Source organism: Trachymyrmex septentrionalis, unplaced genomic scaffold (genome assembly GCF_001594115.1).
Source record: "Trachymyrmex septentrionalis isolate Tsep2-gDNA-1 unplaced genomic scaffold, Tsep1.0 scaffold110, whole genome shotgun sequence".
NCBI lineage: Eukaryota > Metazoa > Arthropoda > Insecta > Hymenoptera > Formicidae > Trachymyrmex > Trachymyrmex septentrionalis.
This window is the reverse complement of record NW_017304229.1, coordinates 178,277-203,391: the sequence shown is the minus strand read 5'-3', so window position 1 is coordinate 203,391 and position 25,115 is coordinate 178,277. Positions and strand designations below refer to the sequence as shown.

The following is a 25,115-nucleotide window of genomic DNA, read 5'->3' as shown; positions in this document are numbered from 1 at the left end:
TTTTTTTTCTTTTTTCCTCCGCGCCCTCTTTCCGCTTCGTCTCTATTGTCTCCAGACTTCTTGCCTCTGTCTGCTCTTGAGCCGCGGGCAGTTTAAACTTAGAATCAGGCTCCCACATTATTTTATTAGAAGGTTGTAACAGTTTTCCTGACTTCTATTCATATTGTTTTTCATATCATAAGCAAGAAAAAATTATTTTAACTTTTAAGTGCGATCATTGCGACTGTAATGGCATGTATCTTTTACAGTAATTCAAGTAAGAGCGTGGTCGAGTTCATGTTATTAGCCTTGAAATAGGTTCGAATAGTTTCATACGGTATATCTAAATCTTTCTGCTTCAATTTTGCTTGTCCTTGACGCAGTGTTAAGCCAGGATTCCGCGAAAACAGATTCACTATTTTTTTATCGTCTTTTTTTGTCCACTTTGCATATCGAGCCACGTTCCGGTAAATCATCGACATTTTTTGCTACATTATATCGCTGCATTCACTTCTGTACGATTATATATGATTTCGATTTTTTCATATATTGTATTTAGCAGCCGCTAATTGTGACATTTTTAGAACCCTTTCGGGTAAGTGCAGAGAAACACAACGTGAGGAACACGCTTCATAGCGTGATGCGTATTTGGTACTCATGGCGCTTAATGTGATTCTCTTAAGAAAGTTCAATGACAACTGAATCTTCCTTGATAGTGCATCAAAGACAAAGGTATCCTCTATGGATTCATGATAGATTTAGGGCGATATCTTTTATTAGCTTTGAGTAAGGCCGACCACGCTCTTACTTGACTTACTGTAATTTCTTTATGTAATTTTTAATTTAACAACCGACTTTGTTTGTAAGACTTTCAATTTTTTCATCTTTTTATGTACTGATGATGGTCAAATCTTGACCGAAACGTCTACTTATTTATTTGAAATTTTAAATACATGACTTAAATACATTGACATCTATTGTTGTGGCTGTATGCTTTTTATTATTTATCTTTTCTAATAAATTAAATTCAATTGATACTTGAAAGAGATAAATAAATGCTAAAGGATCTTGTGATATATACCATATTTAATATAAAATACTATAATTATTTAAATATGAAAAGTAATCCGGAACTAGTGCCTGATCTATATTTAGTGCTTTTACCTTAATTTATTCAGTACGAAAGAAACTTCCAATAGCAAAACAAATATTCTATTGAATGTGATTAATACTTGGAAAAATTTTATTTCATATAAATTTTCATGTAATTATAAATTCGACAATTTTTTTATCATCCTACTTTGACTGATTGAATGATCAAAAAGTTACTTAATAACCAATTCTCTTACACATTTATATGTAGAGAAATTGGGATGATACAACGATGTACGGTAGAAATTATTTTATTCAATCAAGGCGCAAGTCCTGGCGAGCTCTTTGACTCGTGCAACTTACCGACAATTTGGCAAATCAACGAGTCATGGATCACGAATCGCGAGCCGCGAATTACGAATCGCGAGCTATGGAAAGAAATAGCGAGTTATCCTGCTCCTATGGCGCGTAAAAGTTTGCTGAACCATGGCTCGTCATCTGGCGAGCCTGGCTCGGTATGCCGCAATTTTAGCCTTTTTCATATCAATGTCGAGACTGCTCCTGTGAGCCTAGGCGAGCCAAGACGGATCACAAGCTATACCGAACCACAAGCCATAGGATCCCATCTTTATAATATAAGTATAAATATATAAGTATAATATAACTATCGTTTACACAACATTTTATGTTAGTTGTTACATCTACTGTTGTTACTAAATCTGCTGTGTAAATGTAGTTATAATGTTATTTTCATTGAGTTGAAACTTTAAATGGAGTTTAAGTAGACTTTTCTTGATGTTATTAAAAATTATTTCTAAAGAACAATCATTGTTATTAAAAACGAAAATAAATGATCAAGAAAACGAGAATCATATAAACAGAAATATTACTCATTTGTTATTACTGATTATTATATATATTATTGATGCTTCCGTATTTTATTTATGTATTATTTCTTAGCAGTAGTAGTAGTAGTAGTAGTATTTATTTGTCTTCACATAAGTGATTACAAAAAACTTCCAAAATTTTACACTTTCTTAAATTCTTAATTTCTATTTCATTCCTCTCCTTATCTTCTCTCCTCTCTTTCGTTTTGCCTTTTCTTCGCATTTTGTATTTCGTATTTTGTATTTCTCTCTCTCTCTCTCTCTCTCTCTCTCTCTCTCTCTCTCTCATTCTCACACATACATACATACACACATATATATACATACGTATAATATATATTATGCCACACCCACACCCTTGCACACACGCACATATACTTGCCCAGACCCTCTCATCCACACCCTCTCACCACACCCATACACTCCCATAGCCTCCCAGCTGACCATTTTCATTTATTTTCTCTTTCTCTCTCTATCTTTCTATCTTTCTCCTCCCTTAAACGTTCTATTTTCCTCATCCATTCATACCCCCGTCCATCCTCGTTTAGTACCTCTAAATTTCTTCCGCCTTTTTCATTTACGTACTCACAGTTTTTCTTCAGATGCTCAATGTCTTCTCTTTCCATATCACACAATCTGCATTTCCTATCCTCTTCTTTCATCCAATACTTATTTCCTCTCTCTTAATTCCCACATCTCCATCTTGCTATTTGTACCATCTTCTTCCCTTTTTTGCTTCCACACCTTCGGATGTACTCTGGTATACCATTGACTCTTTCATAGTTCTTACACGTTCTTGATTTTTTTACCTTTTCCCCTCTCTCTTGCTCATCCACCTCGATATCCCTCTCTCTTACCCTGTCCCATTTGTTCTCCCCATATTCATTTAGACTTATCTCACTGACGCCTCCTCTCCATAAATAATCCCTTCTCTCTACACTCTCTCTTGTCCAATCTATCCATTCGCTTTTCCTTTCCTCCTTTCTCCTCTCCATCATACACAATTTCCCAATCTCTCCTCCTTCTCCTTTCTCTATCCTTTCTTCCCATCTCCCTGCCCGCCAGCCTGTCTCCACTCTAAGTTTATTTCTTTTTAATTCCTCCCTAACGATATAACCTGGTGTTGTCCTTTCCAGTCCTAATACCCATTTCAAGTACTTATCCTGTACGGCTTCAATTTCTTTCCACTCTTTATAACCCCATATTTCCACCCCATAGTATAAAATCCCTTTAACTACGCTGTCAAACAGCTTTAGCCTCCATCTCACATCCCCCTTAAATTTCCTCTCTCCGTAACTCCAAATCCAACCCATTGCCACTCTTGCCTTTCTTATCCTCTCCCTAATGTGCTCCTTATCTTCCCCATTCCTTGTCATCATGTATCCCAGGTACTTATATTTTTTAACTTCTTCTAATCTGTCCTTTCCCCACCACCAAAATCTCTCTTTTTCCCTTCCTCCTTTATTCTTAAACACCATGACCTTTGATTTTTCAGTGCTTATTTCTAATTTTTTCTCTTCCAGGTATTTTTTGAATCTTCTAATCATGTCTCTTAGACCGTCCTCCCCATCTGCTACCAACACGATATCGTCCGCATATTCGATCGACCAAACTCTATCATTCCCTATTTTAACTCCTCCCCTTCCTTTCTTCAATTCTTCCTCTATGTCCGCCAAATATATATTAAATAAGGTCGGGCTCAAGGGGCACCCTTGTCTCACACCTTTCTCTACCCAAAATTCTTTCGATACTTCCTCTCCTATTTTTACTACACACCGCGTCTCCTCGTATATTTCTTCTACTCTCTGTATCAGGTCTTCATTTATCTTCCGTTTTCTCATCATTTCCCACAAAATTTTCCTATCTAACCTATCAAAGGCCACCTTTAGGTCCACAAACAAAGCGTATACTCTTTCTTTCTTCTTCATCCCTTTTCCTATCACATGCTTCAATATTTTTATATTCTCCACTGTTCCTCTTCCCTTTCTAAACCCCGCTTGTGATCTACTCCATCCACCTTTTTCATCCAAATCTTTCACCAACCTCTTATTCAATATATTTGCATACATTTTATATCCGGTACTTGTAAGTGTCACTCCTCTATGGTTTGCTGTTTCCTTCCTGTCTCCTCTCTTCCAGATTGGTACCACCACCCCCACTCTCCATTTCTCAGGAAAGCCGTCCCCCTCCCACACTCTTTTTATTACTCTACCCACCTTAATACTAATCTTCTCTCCACCTTCTTTCCATGCCTCGTTTCTAATTCCATCTAATCCTGCTGCCTTTCCCTTTTTTAACCTCTTTATCTCCATATTTACCTCTTCTTGATTTATCCCCTCTTCTCCCTTTTTACTCCTCTTCTTTCTCTGTGTAATTTCCTTCTTTTCCTCTACTCCTCCCAATGCCTCTTTAAAATGTTTTTCCCATTCCCGCATTTCAATTTCTTTACACACTCCCTCCTTCTTTTTCCTACCTCTGTTTATAAAATTCCATGCCTCTGCTTCTGTCTTTATATTTTCTATCTCTTTTTCTTCTCTTTTCTTATATTCCTCTTCTTTTTTCTCATACAGACTTCTATACTCTCTTCTACACCTCACATATTCTTGGTATCCCTCTTCCCTTTCTTTTCTGTATTTTCTTCTCGCTCTATTCAGCTCTCTCTTTTTCTCCTTACATTCTTTATATATATATCCCACCAAGGGCACCACCCTATTCTTCTCCTCTTCCCTTTTCTCCTGACTTTCACCGCCTTCGTTATTTCTCTTTCTATCTCTTCCCACTCCTCATTTACCTCTTTGTCTTCCTCTTTCCATTCCACTTCTTCCATCCTCTTCCTGTACTCTCTTACTCCCTCTTCCGACCAATCTTGCACTCTTCCCTCTTCTTCCCCTTTCTCTTCTTGCCTTGCATACTGGTTCTTGATTTCAAATATCAGCGGCTGATGGTCTGATTCCACCCTGCATCCTACTTCAAACTTGGCCACTCTTTGCCATCCCTCCCAATTCACTATTCCATAGTCAATTACTGACTTCTTACCCGCCTTTTCGTATGTCCATTCTCCCTCCTCATCCCCATATTTCCCCCCATTTAGCAATATCCACCCTCTTTCTTCTATTAAATCTATCAAGTCTCTCCCTTGCTTGTTTATAATTTCGTCCTTTGACTCCCTCTCTTCATCTTCTCCTTCTTCCTTATTCTCCCACCCTCCGTTTTTTCCTACTCTTGCATTGAAATCCCCGGCCAACACCAAAATCTCTTCTTCCCCCTCTTTAATCCATTCCTTTAAATTGTCCAACACTTTTTTATTTCCATCTCTATTATATACTGTTACTACTCTCCATTTTTCTCCATCCGTCTTCATAGCCCTTTCTTGAAACCCCTCTTTCTCTTCATACCCAATGTCTATCTCCTCCAACTCCACTCTCATTCCAGTAATAATTCCCCCTTTCGCTCTCCCTTTCCTACATTCTTTACTTGCCGGTTGACATCTCCACTTCCACCCCTCTGGCATCTTCTCCTTTAATTTCTCCCACTCCCTTCCATCTACCCATGTTTCTGTCAGACCAATTATATCAAAATCTTTTAGAAATTCCCAGAAATCCTCTTCTTTTCTTTTTAACCCTGCCACATTCCATGTTACCCCGCTCACTATTTTTTCTTTCATATTCCTCCCTTTCTTTCTATCTTCTGTTTTACATGTTTTGCTGATACTATTTTCGTTCACTGTGAAGGCTCTATTTAAAAAATCTTTTCATTCATACATTTTCTCTCCTCATTCCATACATATTCTCTACCATTCATCCATGCTCTTCCGATCCCTACTTTCACACTCATACCTTTTTCTCTCTCACTTTTTGCCCATACTCTCATTGCACTCTGTCTTTCTCTTTCATTCTTTGTCAAATCATCATCTACATATATTGTTGTTCCTTTCAATTTATTCTTTTTTTCCATTATCATTCGTTTCTCATCCATACTATATAATTTCACTAAAATTAAACTATCATCCTCCCTACTTCTGAGTTTAAATACATCTTTTACTTTAATTCCCCTATCTTTTACCCCTATTTTCTCAAAAACCTTCGTCACCGCATCCATAACCCTTCCCCCTTCTACTTTTTCCCCCCTCACTACTATATTTAATCTCCTTTCTCTTCTCTCTTGCTCCTGCGTTCTCCTCTCCGAGTCTTGAATGATCTTTCGCATTTTCTCTAATTCGCTTTCCAAAATTTTCCGAGCAATTCTTTCTTCTTCTCTAAATTTTTCTATTTCTTTTTTCATCTCATTCTTTACCTCTCTTCTCACTTCTTCCATTAGTTCTGTTTTGATTTGTTTTACAATCTCTTCCCTTTGTCTTGCCAGCAACAACGTCATCTCTTTTACCGTATCCTCCCTCTGCTTATTCATCATTTTCTCGATCTTTTCCATGTTTATGCCGTCGCCCATACCGTCTTGGCTCGGCTCACCTTCTTTCGCTCGTTTCACACTTTGCGTTATTCCCTTGTCGTCTTCCTCCCCGCTGCCGGAGTCGTTCGTTCTTCCCCTCTTCGACAACAGCGATACAATGCTGTTCGCGCTGTCCCTTCTACTTTTCCCGAGACTCTCTGCCTTCGTTGGTCTTCCCCTTGGTTTCTTCCTCTCCGTCACTTTCTCTTGCTTCGCTTCCTCTCTGTCTCCCTCTTCCGAACCTAGCCCCCACTTGTCTCCTCCTTCAACCCACCTCTTCCCTCTACAACTATCTACTTCTACCGGTGCTATAAATGTCTCTTCTTTCTCTACTTTATCCTTCTTTCTCTCACTCATTCCCTCTTCCCGTCCGCGCTCACGCACCACCCTTTCCAATCATTGTCTTTGTCGCTGTTTTTACTTCTTTCTCGTTCTGTCGCGCGCTCTCTCTTTCTCTCTCTCTCTCTCTCTCTCTCTCTCTCACTGCTCTCTCCTACCCGGCAACACACGTTTAAATGCACAGCACCGAACGATTCTCACTTCCTCTCGCACTTGCGCAGAAGACCACGTTTCTCGCACGTGCTCGCTATCGCCGTCTCTTGTTCCGAACAACGATGAAAATTCTCGGGATGACAGCCGGTGTTCGTTGCATGAAAGCCCAAGATATTCGAAGATTAGCGAGCAGAGCAGTTCCACAGAGATTTTCTTCGTATTCCCCTCCCCCTCCCCGAACAGTCAGCCCTCCTGCCTTTCGGCCGTCGAATGGCACCTACCGCTCGTTGGATTGAGGTTAGGTCACTTACTTCCCTTTTATACTCTTCTCAGCTCGCATCAGATTTATTTGCGAGCTGCTTTTTTGCCCAGCTCTCGATTTTAGAGACTCGCGTCTTCTGTAAAAAACCCCGAAGGAAGATTCTCTACAGTATCCTCTAAAAAAAAATCGCTCAAAACCTCCGCGCTTATATAAACACGTGTTTTCCACTCACCTGCGCGTGCGCCCTCCTTATTTCTTAGCATAAACACGTTTATTTGGTGGCTAATCTCTCATAAGTTTATAATATTTACACTTGTCTTCTTTGTTATACTGGACACTTCATTATACTAAATTTATTTTGAGTTTTATTTTTGGATGTTCATTGTGATTTTATCATCCAATATACATTTTAACTAATTGATACCATTAAATTATTTTGTATTTACCATTTATACAATATTTTAGTTTTATTTAGATACATAGTTCAAGTATTCAAATACTTAAGACGTTTGTAGTTTGAATTTTTATGTTTGGACATTCACGATGTACTTCAAATTGATATTCATCTCAACAATCCAGTTTTACTATAAATGAAATATTTATTAACTTTTTTTACTAAAGACGACCTAAAAACAAGGATAATATGTCTAATTAACCTGGAAGTGATCGCGTACCGATCATTTTGCCGTAGTCTTCCGTTTTTTATTTATATCTTTCAATTTATTGGCACTATTATATTTTAACCTTTACATAAATGTTTGTTAATGTTTTTTCGTATAGTATGCGAAAATAGATGACGCTTATATCTATTTAAAACGCGCTTATATCTATTCAACACGCTTATCTATTTAAAATTTGATGTTTGTAGCGGTCAGTCTAAAAGACCATAGCGCGCATACTTACGTTAGTGTTTGTCGTCTCCGCCAGTCTTCGCCATTATTACATTTTTATAAATAAAAAATAAAATTATAATTTTCTTATTATTTCGTTACATATCAATAATTTTAACAAATAAAAAAAAGATCAAATTAAAATAAAGATATATCATATAAATACAATTATTTCTAGTAATTATTACGTTTCTTTGTTTTTAATTGATTAATATAAAGTATTATTAGAATATTTTTTTATTAATTATTACTTATAGTAATTATAATTATATATGTATTCTAGTTATAACACATATGTATATGTGCGAAAATATTTCGGTTAAAATGATCAGGACGCCTACTAACGTTGGTTTCGAGACGTGCCTACTCCCGAGTTAATTATACTTTATTCATTAATATGTATATTAATATGTGTATTTCAATAGAAAATAGTACTTTTTGATGATCTAGCTGGATTTTAACTTTTCGTGGTCATATCTGAGAATTTTATGTCGGTCACATATGGGGGCAAAATGATCTCAACACTTTTAATTAATTGCTACATTTACAACTTTTTGTTCTCTAAAATCACAAAAATTACTGAACATACTTTAAACATTGTAGAATATGGAAATGCAATGGTTTTTTAAAGAGAGACTTTAATTTTATTTAAAAAAAAATTGCAACGTAAAAGTTTTTAAAAAATGCGCTTTTTTAATAAAAAAGATCGTAACTTTTTTTGATGAAAATTTATAACTAAACTCCACTGATATAATATTTTTAGAAAAAAAAAAATGTAATAGTCCGCGTTCCAAGAAAGGTTTTTATTCTGAGAATAAAAGAGACTTTAAAAATAACCAAGTGTGAAGTTATTATATAAAAAAGTATTTATTTAGTATAAGAATATGACTTTTTTTGGCATGATTACACGATAACTGTGGCTCCTCAAAATGAAAATGATTTTTGGAAGCATTTTTAACGAGGAATACGAGAAAAATATTTAAAAAATTCTCTAATCAACAGATATTAAAATAACTAATAATTATAAATAAAAAAAATCGCTTCGCGTGAAAAGTCATGCACCCCGTGGCAGGGGGGAGTCTTAACATATTTTGTCAAGATCAAAGTCCTGAATAATCTCCACAACATTTTAGTTGACAATCATTGTTTATTAAAAAATTATCATCAAATTTATTATAACTACGGGCGCGCTATCTAAAGCAATCTTCAGTTTATCTTAATTCTTAAAAACTGGTCTATACGATATGATTCATATTATAATGACAAGAATCCCTAACAAATGGCGTTTTAATCATTATAAATGGTCATCTTTTTGTGATGGAGGAAAATCATTTAATTTTAAGACATTTCAATCGGTAACCCTCTATATTTATATTATGTGACATATATTTACGCAAATTTTGAATACAGACAAAAATTAATTATTTTTTCCTTCAAATTTTAAATTTTTAATCGGAATCAACATATCTGCAAACCCTTTACGTCCATCATATTGGATCAGGCATTTCTTAATTTCAAATTTTAAGTTAGAAATCGGAATCCACGTCTATGAAAATCCTCCAACGTTATATTTCACAAATTGGACATCTTTTAGCATTTTCGTCCGTCATATTGGTTCAATTATTTTTAATTTTCATTTTTGGAGTTTAGATTCGGAATGTACGACCTCAACAATTTAATAATTTACATTATGTTTTGCTTAAATCAAAAGACTTTTAACATTTCCATAACAACTTTGTTCTCCATATTAATTCAGTGAATTTTTTAATTTTGATCTCAGATTTGGTATCCAAAAATTCGGTTCTGGAATCCGCCAATTCATAAACTTTTTAATGCTACATTTCGCCGAAATTGAGCGACTTTTAGCATTTTTGTCTACTATATTAATTTAATCATTAAAAAATATCTAATTTTGATATTTGTCTGAATTTGGAATCAGTGACTCTATAAATCCTTTAATGCTACATTTCGCCAAAATTGGCAGACTTTTATAATTTATATATTTTTGTCTAGTATATTTTAAATTAAAAAATTTTAAGTTCGGAATCGGCCGGATTCGGAATCGACCTTATTTAGATCGTTAATTCTAGCAAAATTCTATAATCATTTTAGAACAGAAAGTTCCGGTCGTATTCATTTTATTAATTTTTCGGTATCTGGATATAGTATACGACACTTGCAGAAAATGTGTCGTGCTGATTGATTATAGCAGATTTAGAAACAGTTCTCGTTAGTTCTAACAGATTTCTATACTCTACAATCATTTTAGAACAGTCCCGGCCGTTTTATATTTTTTATTAATTCTTAATATTTGGAGCACGACACTTGAAGAAGGTGTCATGCTGATTACTTATAGCAGTTTTAACGACAGTTCTCTGCTACATTTTGCTAAAATCGAAAGACTTTGAACATTTCCGTTTGCCATATTGGTCAGCTATTTTGAATTTTCTAATTTTGTGTTTCGAATTCGAAATTAGCGACTCCAAAAACCCTGTAACACTACATTTCGCAAAAATTGAAAGACTTTTATCATTTCCATTTTATCATTTCTTCCGCGATATTGGTTCAGCCATTTTTATTTTTAAATTTTAATTTTAGATTCAGCATCAGCGATCCCGAAAATCTTTTAATACTATTAATTTCCGATTCAGTTTCACTGAAATCGGAGGATTTTTATCATTTCCGTCCGCCATATTGGTTCAGCCATTTTGAATTTTCAAAATTTCAGTCCGGATTCGAAATCAGCGATCCCGAAAATTCTTTAACTTTATTTCACTGGAACCGAAGTACTCTAATAGCCTCAACGAAAAGAGGCTTCAGCAGATATATAACATAACAATTTTAAGATGAGAAATTGAATTATGGTTATCAAATTAAATATTGATTATAGAATTTTTTATTATTTTTCCCGTGTTTTTTTTACTAAAAATGCTTTCAAAAACAACTTTTATTTTGAACGGCCATAGTTATCGTAATCGCTCCCTTTTTTTTAAAGATATAAAGCCTCAATCTTTTTTTTTGAAATCCCGTGGACTTCTGATGACCACAAAGGGTTAAGTGCTTGTGTAATTCTATGTGAATTTATATACTACGTATGTAATCTTTTAAACTGTGCTTAAGATCCAGTTAGACTCTTAAAAAGCAGTTATCTCCTGTTGATTGTGTTTTCACATGTACGGTCCTATGAGAGCCTAAGTTTAATATTACGTTTTACACACGAATCCTGTGTTGGTTTATATTGGCTTATTTTGAGTTTTTTATTTATTTCTTGGAGTCTCTTATTTGGTTATATATTTCTGTCTGTTAAGCTATGTATTTACATATTACATATTATATACAGGGTATCTCATCTAACTCGAGCATCTGAAATATTTCGCTTAGTTTTTATGATAGGATGAAATGTTTCAGATGAAAATGGAATTATTTCAAGAGGGATGTATTTTTTCCATGTTGCTTTTCTTCTAGATGGAGGCGCCAAAGAAGAAGATATAAAGGTCACCTCCATTTTTTTAACCTTTAAACTACTGGAAAAGCCACTTTTATGGCTTTTGAGTGTGATTTAAAATACGACCATTTTTGGTAATATTTTCAATACTAATATTGTATTAAATACATAATTGTATATGTTGCTCAAAATATATAAGTTTTAAAAAACAAAAACAATTAAAATATATTAAAAAATTAAAAAATTATAAAAAAATGAAAGTAAAAATAATACAAAAAATAAATTTAAAAAACCATACAAAAAAAAAAAGTCAAAAAGGATCTACAAATTTTCTACGTCCATGTCGTTCTCTGGATAATGCTAAAAGAAAGTTCTTTGCATGAGTCTATACGTTATATTTATTTATGTTGTCAATATTGCGCTTTGGTCTCGAAATTTTATAAATCTATGCTCAGAATTGGAATCAAAGATATCAAAAACCTTGATAAATACACTATTTTTGAGAAAATAAACATTTTTTATATTTGGTCGTTTTCCTTGCCGGGAAAATTACTTTTGTGATTCTGCACAAATCTCAAAATTTGCGCCATGTGTACTCGTATGTTACTTATACAGAAAAATTAAAAAAAAAAAGGAATCACTATTTTAATGAAAAAATGCCGGAAGTCTAAAGGTTAAACGGAATTGTATGATTTTTGTTACACAATATGATTTCCCTAATTATTCTATATATAAAAGTGTTAAAGTAGAAACATAAAAAACCAATTGTTTACCTAATTTATATTCTATTCTAGTATATATCGACATAAAATGATAAATAACAACTATTATAATTTTTTAAAGATTATACCTTAGTACTTTTATATGAACGGAATAACGAGATGAACCAATTGAAGTAAAAAAAAACATAGCTGCTTTAAAAAAATATGTATGCAAAATGGATAATTTTTTAAATAAGCAAATATATGTTTTTTTTTACATCAATTGATTTATCTTGTTATTTTATTCATAAAAGTATTAAGATATATTTATTAAAAAATAGTTTATGAATTATTTAATATTATTTATGTAATTATTTAACATTATTTATGTCAGTATGTGCTAGAATAAAATATTAGAGATATAAAATATCTCTTAAACAATTTTTGATATCTCTACCTTAATACTTTTATATGCTGAATAATTAGAGGAATATAATATATCAGATTGTGTAAGAAGAATTATACAATTTCATTTAAAAAAGTGGAGGTGACCTTCGAGATGCTCGAGTTGGGTCGGACACCCTGTGTATATATGTATATCCATGTACAGATATCTATATGTATATCAGTGCCGGAATTTATTTATAACCGATTTTCAGTTTGATTCTCGTCCCTCACCATCCGCGCATAGTCTAAATGCCAATCGGCATTTGTAAGGATGAGAATCAAATTAAAAATCGGCTGAAAGTTGCAAATAAATTCCAGCACTGCTATACGGAGTATCCTGAAATTTTTTGCCAAAAGCTCTTGTGTAGATAAAGCAAACTAAACTGAGTCGAAAAATCCTTTACCATTTTACAATTTTTGCAATAGTAGTTAACAAAATATTAATTACTAAAGTTGCCGAATATTGATCTTTAATAATTTTTTACTCATACTATCAACTTTACAGGAAAACAACAAGAAACAAAAATTGTTTATTTTCTTCTCTGAGAATTTTTTCAGAATTTTTAATCAAGTTTTTAGTACTGCATTTTCTTATTGACAATTATTTTTATTAATATGAGAAAATGCGATACTAAAAAGTTGATAAAAAATTCTCAGAATATTGAGAAAAAAATAAACAATTTTTTTCACATGCTATTTTTCTGAAAGTTTATAATACTCAAGTAAAAAATTATTAAAAACCAATATTTGATGATTTTTAGTAATTAATATCTTGTTAACTATTGTGAAAGTTGTAAAATGTACTTTTTGATTCAGTTTAATTTGCTCTACCTACTCGCGAGCGCTTTGTCGCGACACTTTGTATATATTATTAAAACTTACCGGACACCTTGTATATATTATTATACTGACAAGGAAAAAAATTTTTTTTTAATTGGCACCTCAGCTTAAAGATTTCCATTTCATGTTAAAAGAACCCTCAAATTTTTATTAAAAAATATTATGATTAGAAGCCACTAGAGAACGATTTTTAAATAAAAGTAGAGTCCGACCGAAATCACATTTTGATCTCCGGCCGAAATCGAAAACGAATGTTCAATTGTCATTCATTTTCGGTCGAAAACGAAACCGAAACTGAAAGTTAGATAAGTTTTACTTAAAAAAAAAAGAGAAAAACTAATGGAGTCACTTTTTTTGGCTAGAGTCGAAATTGACGTTTTTGGATTAATTTTACAGAGACCGTATGATTTCCAGAAATTTATATGACAAAATGTATATACTCTTTAAAAAACAAGATTTTATTAAAATATATATAATTATGTAATAATATTGCATTCTGAATTTTTAAAGAAATCAAATCACAGTTATTATTAGGATCATATCAAAGTTTGTATTCAAATTATCTTAAGCTTAATCAACGAGTTAATAATTAAAATCGAACGGTTTTTTAAACGCTCACCGGCGCGTTGCAACTTATACTCACTGAATACGGTTTACTCACTGAAATTTTCTCTTAATTTCAACCGAAACCGAAGTCAAACCGAAATCCTGATTTTTTATCGAAACTGACCGAAACCGAAACCGGAATCGAAATTTCAGTTGGACTTTAAATAAAAGTTTTGATTTTTTTTTATACATGTTTGAATTAATGTAATAACGGCTTAATTTGGATTTTAAATGTGGTATTGTATGTTTTTTTGATCGCTAAACATGATGCAATAATTTATTTAGCTCTACGATATACACCTTAAGAGATACAGCCCGATTAATATGAAAAAAATAATCAAATTTCGAGTTTAAGATTGATTTTAGCAAGGTTCCAAACATTCAAATGATCGTTTAAATTGTAAGTCTGTTCGCCCAGAACAATATCCATGGAATATGGAATTGTCTAGGACTTCCTACAGGGCTTTTAAAAATTGCGTTTAATTGGATTATAAAACGTTTTCAAAGATAGAAAGAATTTTTTTACAAGTTCTAAAATATATCGCTTTGTGGTTTTGACATCCTCAAATCAAATGCCTTAATTTGATAATAAAAAACTTTATCAGAAAATGAAATGAGTACATAATACAAAAAGAATATGATTTAATTAATTGAAATAAACTACATATATATATCAAATAAGGACAAAAATAGGAATGGAATTTCATTGGAATCATAATTGGTGATTCAAATAATTCATAATATACTATCGAAAATTTTAATAATAATGCAAATAGATTTCCGGAAAACACGTTTACATATTATAAATCTTGTAAATTTTTTTATTAAACCTTGCGAATTGTTCCAACATTCGCTCTGTTCTGTTTTAAACAGGATAGGAAAATCTGACGATTATATTAATATAATTTCTCTCACTGAAAATTTTAATAGGCTAATAATAAAGAGCAATTGCAATGCTTACTTCAATTAATGAGATATAACTGTCAGATTTTCCTATTGTGTTCAAAATAGAACAGAGCGAATGTTGGAACAATTCCAAAGTTTTAATACGAAAATTTGCAAGATTTAATATGTAAATGTGTTCTCCAGAAATTTGTATTATTATCAAAATTTTCGATACTATATTATTTGAATCACCAATTATGATTCCATTGAAATTCTATTCCTATTTTTTTCCTTATTTGATATATGCGGTTTATTTATTGCAATTTATTTCAATTAATTAAATCATATTTTTTTTTATATTATGTACTTATTTCATTTTCTAAAGAGGTTTTTTTTATTGATAACGCTTTTTAGACTTTCACGGCTGTTATCGTTAAAGATATCAGAAAGTTTGCGGGTTATCGCCGTGTTCTTGTCCATTACTAATGCCAACGTTTCATGAACCTTGCCGTTCACTTTAGGACGAGGAATGCACTGATACTGAGTTGCTGCTCCGGGGGGGGGGGGAACTCCCTTTATGTAGACACTGTAGAGGGGGGTGAGAGTATGTTGAGAAAGGGAGGCGGAAGTCTTCTTTGGCTTGTCAAGAGAACAGTCTTCCGCATTCTACTTACATTATAATATAAGTACTAACATATTCTTTCATATGTAAAAGAAACAACAGACTCGGCAGGAGTTTGAACAAACACAATATCTGAACCATTTTTAAACCTCCAAAGATGATCGAGCAAATCCTGAGAAATCCCTCCTCTCAGTTTCGTAGGAAACTTTGCTCTTGCGGGAAAGTATACATCGGTGAAACCAGAAGAATGATCAACTTGCGCATGAAAGAACATCAACGGGATATCAGGCTGAAACATGCCACACAATCAGCATTAACAGAACACAGCGTTGAGATAGGACATCAAATATTATTCGACAAAATGCTTATTATAACTACAACGATGTCATATTTCCCGAGGAAGTACAAAGAGGTCCTAGAAATACAGAAACATCCAGACAATTTGAACAGAGATTCAGGTAGAGATAACGTAAGTAGGATATGGAAGACTGCTCTTTTGAAGCTAAGGAAGATTTCTTTTTCTCAACACATGCCCTCCCCCCCCTTCCCCCCTTCTTTACAGCGTCTACATAAAGAGAGTTTCCCGAAACAGCAGTATCAGTGCGCTCCTTGTCCTGATAAAGTGAACGATAAGGTTCACGAAACGTTGGCATTAGTAATGGACGAGTTTCTTATTGTCAAATTGAGCTATTTAATTTCAGGATGTCAAAACCACAAAGCGATATATTCTAGAACTAAAAGAATTTTTTCTATCCTCAAAAAGGTTTTATAATCAGTTAAACGCACCTTTTAAAAGCCCTATAGGAGGTTCCGGAAAAATTTCAACTGGATGTTGTTCTGGGTGAACAGACTAACAATTTGAAAGAAGTAAGGATCCATTTAAACACTCTTATTAAAATCGATTTTGAACTCGAAATTTGGTCATTTTTTCACATTAATCGGGCTGTATTTCTTAAAACGTATATCGTAGAGCTAAATGAATTATTGTATCATATTCAGCAATCAAAAAACGTACTGTATCACATATGAAATCCGAATTAAACCATTTTGTATCAAATTAAACAGATATTAAGGAAAATCGAAACTTTTATTTAAAAATCACTAGTAACTTCTAATCTTAATATTTTTTTGATAAAAATTTAGGGGTATTTTTTAGCATGAAATGGTAGCTCTTGAGCTGAGAAGCCAATAAAAAAACTTTTTTTTTCTTGTCAATCTAATATACAGGGTCCTAAAAAGATCGAGACACTCGAATATCTCGGAAAGATATAAGTTTTACACAGAGAAAAGTGTTTCACACAAAAATTATAGGATTCAAGAAGATCTATTTCACTTATCAGTTTGACCTTGGGTGACGTGCCAAAGTCAGGTTAAGGTCACATTGATTTTTTTTTAAATGGAACACTACTATTTTTTATTGAAAGTACTTTTAGAGTTATTGGAAATTATTTCTCTTATTTTAATTTTTACACAAAAATAAATTTTCAATTCAAAAATGAAAATGAGAGAAACAATCTTCAGTGGTGATGATGATTTTAACAAATGTTATTCAGCACATAATTTTAAACAACATTCAAGAAGTTTTTTAGCCGTCGGTCGAACACCTTGCATATGCTAATGTCGGCAGTACTGTAACTAAGCCTTATAACTCGAAAAGTACTTTATGAAAAATAACTATATTGTTTTGAAAAGCTCTTGACACCAGCTATATAAAAAAAAAGTTGACCTGACCTTGGCGACGCCACTCAAAGTCAAACTGATAATATCAGTAAATAGATCTTTTTGAACCTTATAACTTTTGTCTGAAGAGTACTTTTCTGTAAGACTTATATTTTCCGAGATTTTTAGATATCCCAACTTTTTGGGATATTCCTTTTGGGACTATATATAGGGTAAGACATTTAAAACAGGCCATCTGAATAATTCGCTTGCTTTTAAAAATAGAAAAAAAGTTTCAAACAAAAGTTGCATAGTTTTGAGAGAAACATAATTTGGTTATGTTGTTTTTCTTCTAGATGGAGGCGTTAAAAAGGCATGAAGGTCACCTCCACTTTTTTAAATGGAATGTGATTTTTTTTTTTTTTTTAGATAAAATGATTTCTTTAATTATTCTATATATAAAAGTATTAGGATAGAGAGATATAAAAAATCAATAGTTTACGAGATATTTTATTGTAACACATATTGACATAAAATGTTAAATAACTTGTAAACTATTAATTTTTTTATAATCGTATCTTAATATTTTTATGAACAAAATAATGAGATAAATTGATTAATGGAAAGAAAACACATAATTGCTTTAAAAAAATATACAAAATGTATAATTTTTTAAACAAGCAACTACAGTAAGTCAAGTAAGAGCGTGGTCGGCCTTCAAAGCTAAGATATCGTCCTAAATCTATCATGAATCCATAGAGGGTACCTTTGTCCTTGATGCACTATCAAGGAAGATTCAGTTGTCATTGAACTTTCTTAAGAGAATCACATTAAGCGCCATGAGTACCAAATACGCATCACGCTATGAAGCGTGTTCCTCACGTTGTGTTTCTCTGCACTTACCCGAAAGGGTTCTAAAAATGTCACAATTAGCGGCTGCTAAATACAATATATGAAAAAATCGAAATCATATATAATCGTACAGAAGTGAATGCAGCGATATAATGTAGCAAAAAATGTCGATGATTTACCGGAACGTGGCTCGATATGCAAAGTGGACAAAAAAAGACGATAAAAAAATAGTGAATCAGTTTTCGTGGAATCCTGGCTTAACACTGCGTCAGGGACAAGCAAAATTGAAGTAGAAAGGTTTAGATATATCGTATGAAACTATTCGAACCTATCTCAAGGCTAATAACATGAAATGGTGCAACACAGTGAAGAATGAAAAACATGTGACGAAGCGACTCGTTTGGGCGCGCGAGAACATTGATCAAGACTTTAGCAACGTAATTTTTACTGACGAATGTTCCATATGGGCACATATGGGTTTCGGCATTTTGTATTTGTTTACTTGCAACCTGAACGCCGAGAAAATGCTCGAAATCTACAAAAAGGCTTTGTTACCGTCTGCCGAACGTTGGTTCATTCGACAAAAAGGAGGATTGGATTCTGCAGGAGGACAACGATCCCAAACACTGCAGCAAGCTCTGTACCGAGTGGAAACAGCAATGTGGCATAGTTACACTGGATTGGCCGTCGCAATCGCCCGACGCAAATCCTATCGAAAATGTGTGGGCATACATTAAGCACAAGCTTCGTGAAAAACGCACTTACACTTTAAAGCAGCTATCTCGCGAGATTCGACGGATTTGGAGAACCTTATCGTTAGAATATGCCGTTAATTTGGTCGAAAGCATGCCTCGAAGATGCCAGGCAATTATCGATGCCGATGGTGACTGGTCGCATTACTAATGTAATTGCATCTTTGATTTGATCGAGTACTATACATATATGCATATAACAATTTTATTTAATACATTTTTTTATAAATTAACTCGACCACGCTCTTACTTGACTTACTGTATGTGTTTGTTTCCACCAATTGATTCATTTCATTATTTTGTTCATGAAAGTATTACGATTATAAAAAAATTAAACTATTTGTTTTTTTACGTCTTTACCTTAATATTTTTATATAAAGAATAATTAGAGGAATCATTTTATCTAAAAAAAATCACATAAATCCATTTAGAAAAGTAGAGGTGCTCTTTCATATTTTTCTATTGCCTTCTAGAAAAAACAACGTGACTAAAATACATCCTCCTTGAAACCAAGCAATTTTTATTTGAAACTTTTCTTTCTATTGTTAAAAAGCGAGTTATTCAGATGGCCTGTTTGAGATGCTTCACCCTGTATACGGTTATTTAAAATAAAGTATTACAAATTTTTATCTTGGAAACACGGCATTATTGAGAAAAATTGTTCAGACAAAAGTTGTAGAATACAAAAAAGTCTAATTTTGTTCTTATTAGTTTAACCTTAGGTGGCATCGCCAAAGTCAGGTCAATGCCACATTGATTTTTTTTTAATAGAATACCTTACTTTTGTTTTCAGAATCTAATAGATGATCGAGAGGTTGTACGTCTTATTTTCATTTTTATGTAAAAATGAATTTTTAGTGCAAAAATGAAAATAAGAGGAGTAATCGCCAATGGCTTTGATCTTGACAAGAGATATCCAGGACATGATCCTGATATCATAACATACAAGAGATTTTGGCCGTTGGTCGGACACTTTGCGTAATGCTAATGCCGCTGCTACTGTAACTTTCAAGCATTATAACTCGAAAAGTACTCAATAAAAAGTAATTTTATTATCTTTTTGGAAAGCTATCGACATCGGCTATTAGATTCTGGAATCAAAAGTAAGGTATTTTATTTTGAAAAATCGATGTCATCTTGATCTGGTGACGCCACCCAAAGTTAAATTGATAAGATGAGTAAATACCAGTAGATCCTTTTAAATCCTACAACTTTTGTTTCAACAATTTTTCTCAATAATATCGTGTTTCCGAGATAAAAATTTGTAATGCTTTATTTTGAACACCGGTACACGGGGCATTCCATGCCAAATCAACGACCTCATTATCGACCTTTCCTAATTTTTTTTACTGATTTTTAAATATATTTTTTATATTAAAATATGTATTCTGTTTTTTTTTTTTTAGATTTTTATTCCATTAGTTTCCTAGATATGAATTTTTTACTTTTTTCAATTTATTTTATTTTATAAATGTTTAATGTTGAACATTAACTTCTGTTTAAATTATTAAAAAACAAAAAATAATAACCATATCAATTATTCGTCTTGAAATTCTCTACTAGGGAGAAAATATGAAAAAAGCTTCAAATTTTTGTTTCTACTTGAAAAATAAACAAAGTCAATTTTCGTCAAGACCGACATTTTAAATTTTTATAAACAAATTCTCCAATATTCTTAGTAAAAAATATAAAGAATTTATTTGATTATGGTCAAAATTTTGTTCTATTTGTTTTTTTAATTTTACAATTATTTAGGAAATAAGCTTTTATAAGAATATTATTTGATTATAATGTCTTTTGGAATATATGAAGAAATTTATATATATATATTATAGATTATTTTTATATGAAGATTTTATATAAAGATTATTTTCATAACGGATCATTTTTATTTTTTACTTTTTTTCTTACTCTTGTACGTTCTATAATCCAAAAAATTTGACAATATTTTTACAATAAATGCACCATTTTTTTAAGGAATAATATTATGAATTTTTTAAGTTTCAAGTACAGGCTTTGCTTTTTCGAATCGATTCGCAGGAGTAGTTACCTAGCGATCAGATGGGCATTGAAGACTTGCATGAGTAGCCATTCTTTTTACCGTATTACTTATTCCATCACACATGGACTCTTGCCATGCACCGTAGCAAAAAAATGCCATTTAGCACTCCAAAGTCCTTCACGATAATAGATTTTGCAAAGTTCTTAAAATTTTTGTATTGTTGGGAAGCATCATCAGAAAAGTAGTATATTTTAGCAGGATCATTCGGAATAGTCCTTACAAATTTATTAATAATTTTGGGAAACACATATAAAAAAGGCCTGTGCAAGCCTTCAATGATTATCTGATCGCCAGATAATTACTCCATATGAACTGTTTATTCGAGTGAGCGTCAAATCCAATGAATTTGCCAAATATCGTAGTAAAGTTCTTATTAACAGAAGAATATAATTTAGGAAAAGAATATCTTACGACTTGATTTGAAAGACAATACCTGTACTCGAAACTCAAAAAATTCATAATATTATTTCTTAAAAAAAAATGGTACATTTAATGTAAAAAAATTTTCAAATTCTTTTGATTATAGAATGTATAAGAGTGAGAAAAAAAAGTAAAAAATAAAAATGATCCGTTATGGAAATGATCTTTATATAAAATCTTTATATAAAAATGATCTTTATTGATAAATTTCTTCACATATTTTAAAAGATATTATTTTATTCAAATAAGATTCTTATAAATCTTTATTACTTAATTGTGAAATTAAGAATATATTCTGTAATATTGTTATGAAATAATATGATTTATGTATAACTCATCAACAGATTAAAACATCTAACATTAAATAATAGAAACATAATTAATACTACATAGAAATTTAAAATGCCTATTATGATCGAAGCTGGATCTTTATTGCTTTAAATAATTCAATCTTAAATTATTAATATACACTATATATGTACTTGCATATATACCATATTGTAGTCTTTTCGAATTACGCGCCGAATTGTTTTTCCGGACTATAAACGCAATTAAAACAATTCTAATAATCGTAATTAGCAAGCAATTTTAATAATGTGATGCTACCATCAAGCATCATATTATAAAGATGTTAATATGTTAAAAACTGTTAATAAATTTATTGCGAAAAATATTACCTCAGTCGGGACTTGAACCTAAGATTGAATTATTTAAAGCAATGAAGATCCAGCTTTAACCGTAATAGGGATTTTAAATTTGTAGTATTGATTGTGTTTCTCACATATGATCTAAAATAAAGATTCTTAATATGGATTAAATAATAGATTTAATATTTTGAAAAATTAGAAAAAATTGAAAGAAAATTTTGATTATAATCAAATCTGGTTTAAATTCTTTTTATTTCTAATAAGAATATAAAAAAATTTTTTATAAAAATTAAAAATGTCGATTTCGACTTTGTTTATTTAAATCAGATTTTTTAAGAGAAACAAAAATTTAAAGTTTGTTTTTATATTTTTTGTCTAAATAGAGAATTTCAAGACGAACAAAATTTGTTGTGATTATTTTTTGTTTTTCAATAATTCAAACAGAGTTATGTCCAACTAAACATTTACGAAATAGAATAAATTAAAAATATTAAAAAATTTATAAGAAACTAATGGAGATAAAAATCTAAAAAAACAATTGAATACATATTTTAATATGAGGAATATATTAAAAAATCGTCAGGGGTCAATGACAAAGGCCATCGATGGAATGCCTCATATATATAGCTACACGCACGCATACACACACGCACCTATTCTTACACGTATGTATATGGAAGAAAAAAGGGGAGGAAGGGGGGGGGAGATTATATCACTATTTTTTTATGTTTTATAAAATTATTACCACAATCTTGTATCTACATAAGATTAGAGATGGCGATATGCGTATTGATACAATAAAATAATAAATAATAAGATTAGGGCTAATGAGAAAGAGTCAGCACGGAAATAGGTGCGCATAATATTAATTCATATAAAATACTCCAAAATAATAAATGATGTGCAGCTTTATTAAATCTTGAATGTTTTCGCTCTCTGGACTCATTCTCAGCAAGTTATACATATTCAACAACCAATGTTGGTTAGACAATCTGTCCATGATGAGTCACTATCAGGTTCTCAAAATTGTAGCGGAATTTCAAGAGAGACGTTAACCATGTCATGAAGCTTTAGCAAATATAAATTCTCTAACTAATAAATTAATTGTGCTACGAGCACCTAATTAATTAACAGTTGACAATTCGGAGTCTCGAATGGTTGGTGGAACCTGATAGTGACTCATCATGGACAGATCGTCTAATCAACATTGATCGTTGAATATGTATAAATTAATGAGGATACCTCCAAAGAGAGTGGAAACGTTCAAGATTTCGTAATAAAGCTGCAATTATTTATTATTTTTAAGTATTTTATATGAATTAATACTATGCGCACCTATTTCCACGCTGACTCTCATTAGTCTTATTATTATTCATTATTTTAAAGTTTGAGAATCCGAGTTTGAGATCCGTTAAATTATATTTTGTGATACAATAAAAATCGTTTGGAAATTACTCTTTAGGTGAAAAAGGAACAATTTTTTTTACAAAAAGATCGATTTGAAATAACCTTGAAGACGATTTGTGATCAATATTTTGCAAAATGTCAGCTAGAAATTGTCTTTAAGGCTACTTTTTATTTTTTAAAAATCATTTTTTTTTTTCATTAAAGGGCAATTTCTAAACGATTTTAGAAGCGATAACGAGTATATTAAGCACGTTTTAGCACGTATCGCCCATTCCTACATAATATTGAAAATATTTATAATATTAGGTTAAGTAAAAAGTCATCGCGTTTTTTTAAAAGACATCTATCAGTAAAAACCGCAATTACTTTCTTACCAACAATATAAATATATCTTGATAGAGTAAAGTTTCAGCTTTAAAAATCTCTTTTTTAAATTATACGATACGACAATTTTTAATGGAGTTATGAGCAATTAAAGTCAAAATAATTCTTTTATTTAATCCGCGATAACTCAGTAATCAAAAGTCGTAGGAATATTAAAAAAAAACGATTTTGTAGGGAAAGTATCAAGCTTTCACGATAGGTAATCGAAAATTTTCTCAAATTCGTTTTGGACACGTTACAAATCCACAAAGTGAGAAGAAAATTTTTCGTCTTTTTCAGCTCGTAGTTTTTGATATGTAAAAATTATCAAACTCATATAAACTTAAAAAATGTGATAAGCTTTTAAAAGTAGAGATTTCAAGCTTTAAAACCCTTTTTTTAAATTTGAATTTCATTCATTATTGACGAAGATATTGTATATACAACTTTGAGCTAAAAAATACGCGATGACTTTTTACTACACCTAATATTTCTGAAAAAACCAAACTATCAGATAAATGATATATCTAGACTCAATGTCAATTTTTGTATTATGTTAGGGAGGTCCTGTACAAAGAATAATTATTCCCAAAGATCGTGATGGCAAGCCAAGAACATATGGATTTATCACATACAAACACATGGATTCTGTGGAATATGCTTTGCACCTATTTGATGGTACAATGCTATACAATCGTACTCTTAATATGAAACTAAGGAATAATACAGAATCACAACAAGCAGAACAATCTTCAAATCCTGTTCGCAATATGAATCATATGTTGGAACTGGGTCAGCAGATGATCCTAGGAAATTATCCATCACAGACTAGTGGCAGCAGTGCAATGTTTGGTGTAAATATTTCACAAGATGTCCTATCATATCCAAAGCAGTTAGATGTAAACTTTGGCAATGACGATAGAAGAAGAAATCATCCTTATCAGAGAAATAGAGATAGAAAACAAGAGAGAGACAGAAACAGAGATGCAGAGAGGGAGAAAGATAACGGAAGAAGCAGAGAACGAAATCATAATGATCATTACAGAGACGAAAGAGCATATTATAATCGAGATAATAATTATCGATCCAATGATTACTTTCGATATAACGATAATAGAAAAAGGTGGACTTATCATTGATAACAAATAATTTATAATTAATTGCTGTTAAAATTAGACTTTCAGTTTTTTAAATTACACAGGAAGTAAGCTGACTTAATTGTTTTATATTTTTCTTCTTATTCTATAATAATTACGTACATCGATATTTTGTTATCATTGATTATAATTTTCACAATTACTTATATAATTACTTATATAATTAAAATAGATTACATATGCATATATATATTATATATAT

The 25,115-nt window shown here is 31.7% G+C and overlaps 1 protein-coding gene across 1 annotated transcript in view; it reads left to right on the top strand.

Annotated features, from left to right (window-relative positions):
- Positions 1–24,949, top strand: part of LOC108751271 (RNA-binding protein 7) — a 53,213-nt gene extending 28,264 nt beyond the window's left edge. Inside the window, exon 2 of the mRNA XM_018491364.1 lies at positions 24,317–24,949. Within this exon, the coding sequence (XP_018346866.1) occupies positions 24,317–24,895 (579 nt within the window). The 3' untranslated portion in view covers positions 24,896–24,949. The remainder of the gene's footprint in view (positions 1–24,316) is intronic.
- Positions 24,950–25,115: the final 166 nt, after the last annotated feature.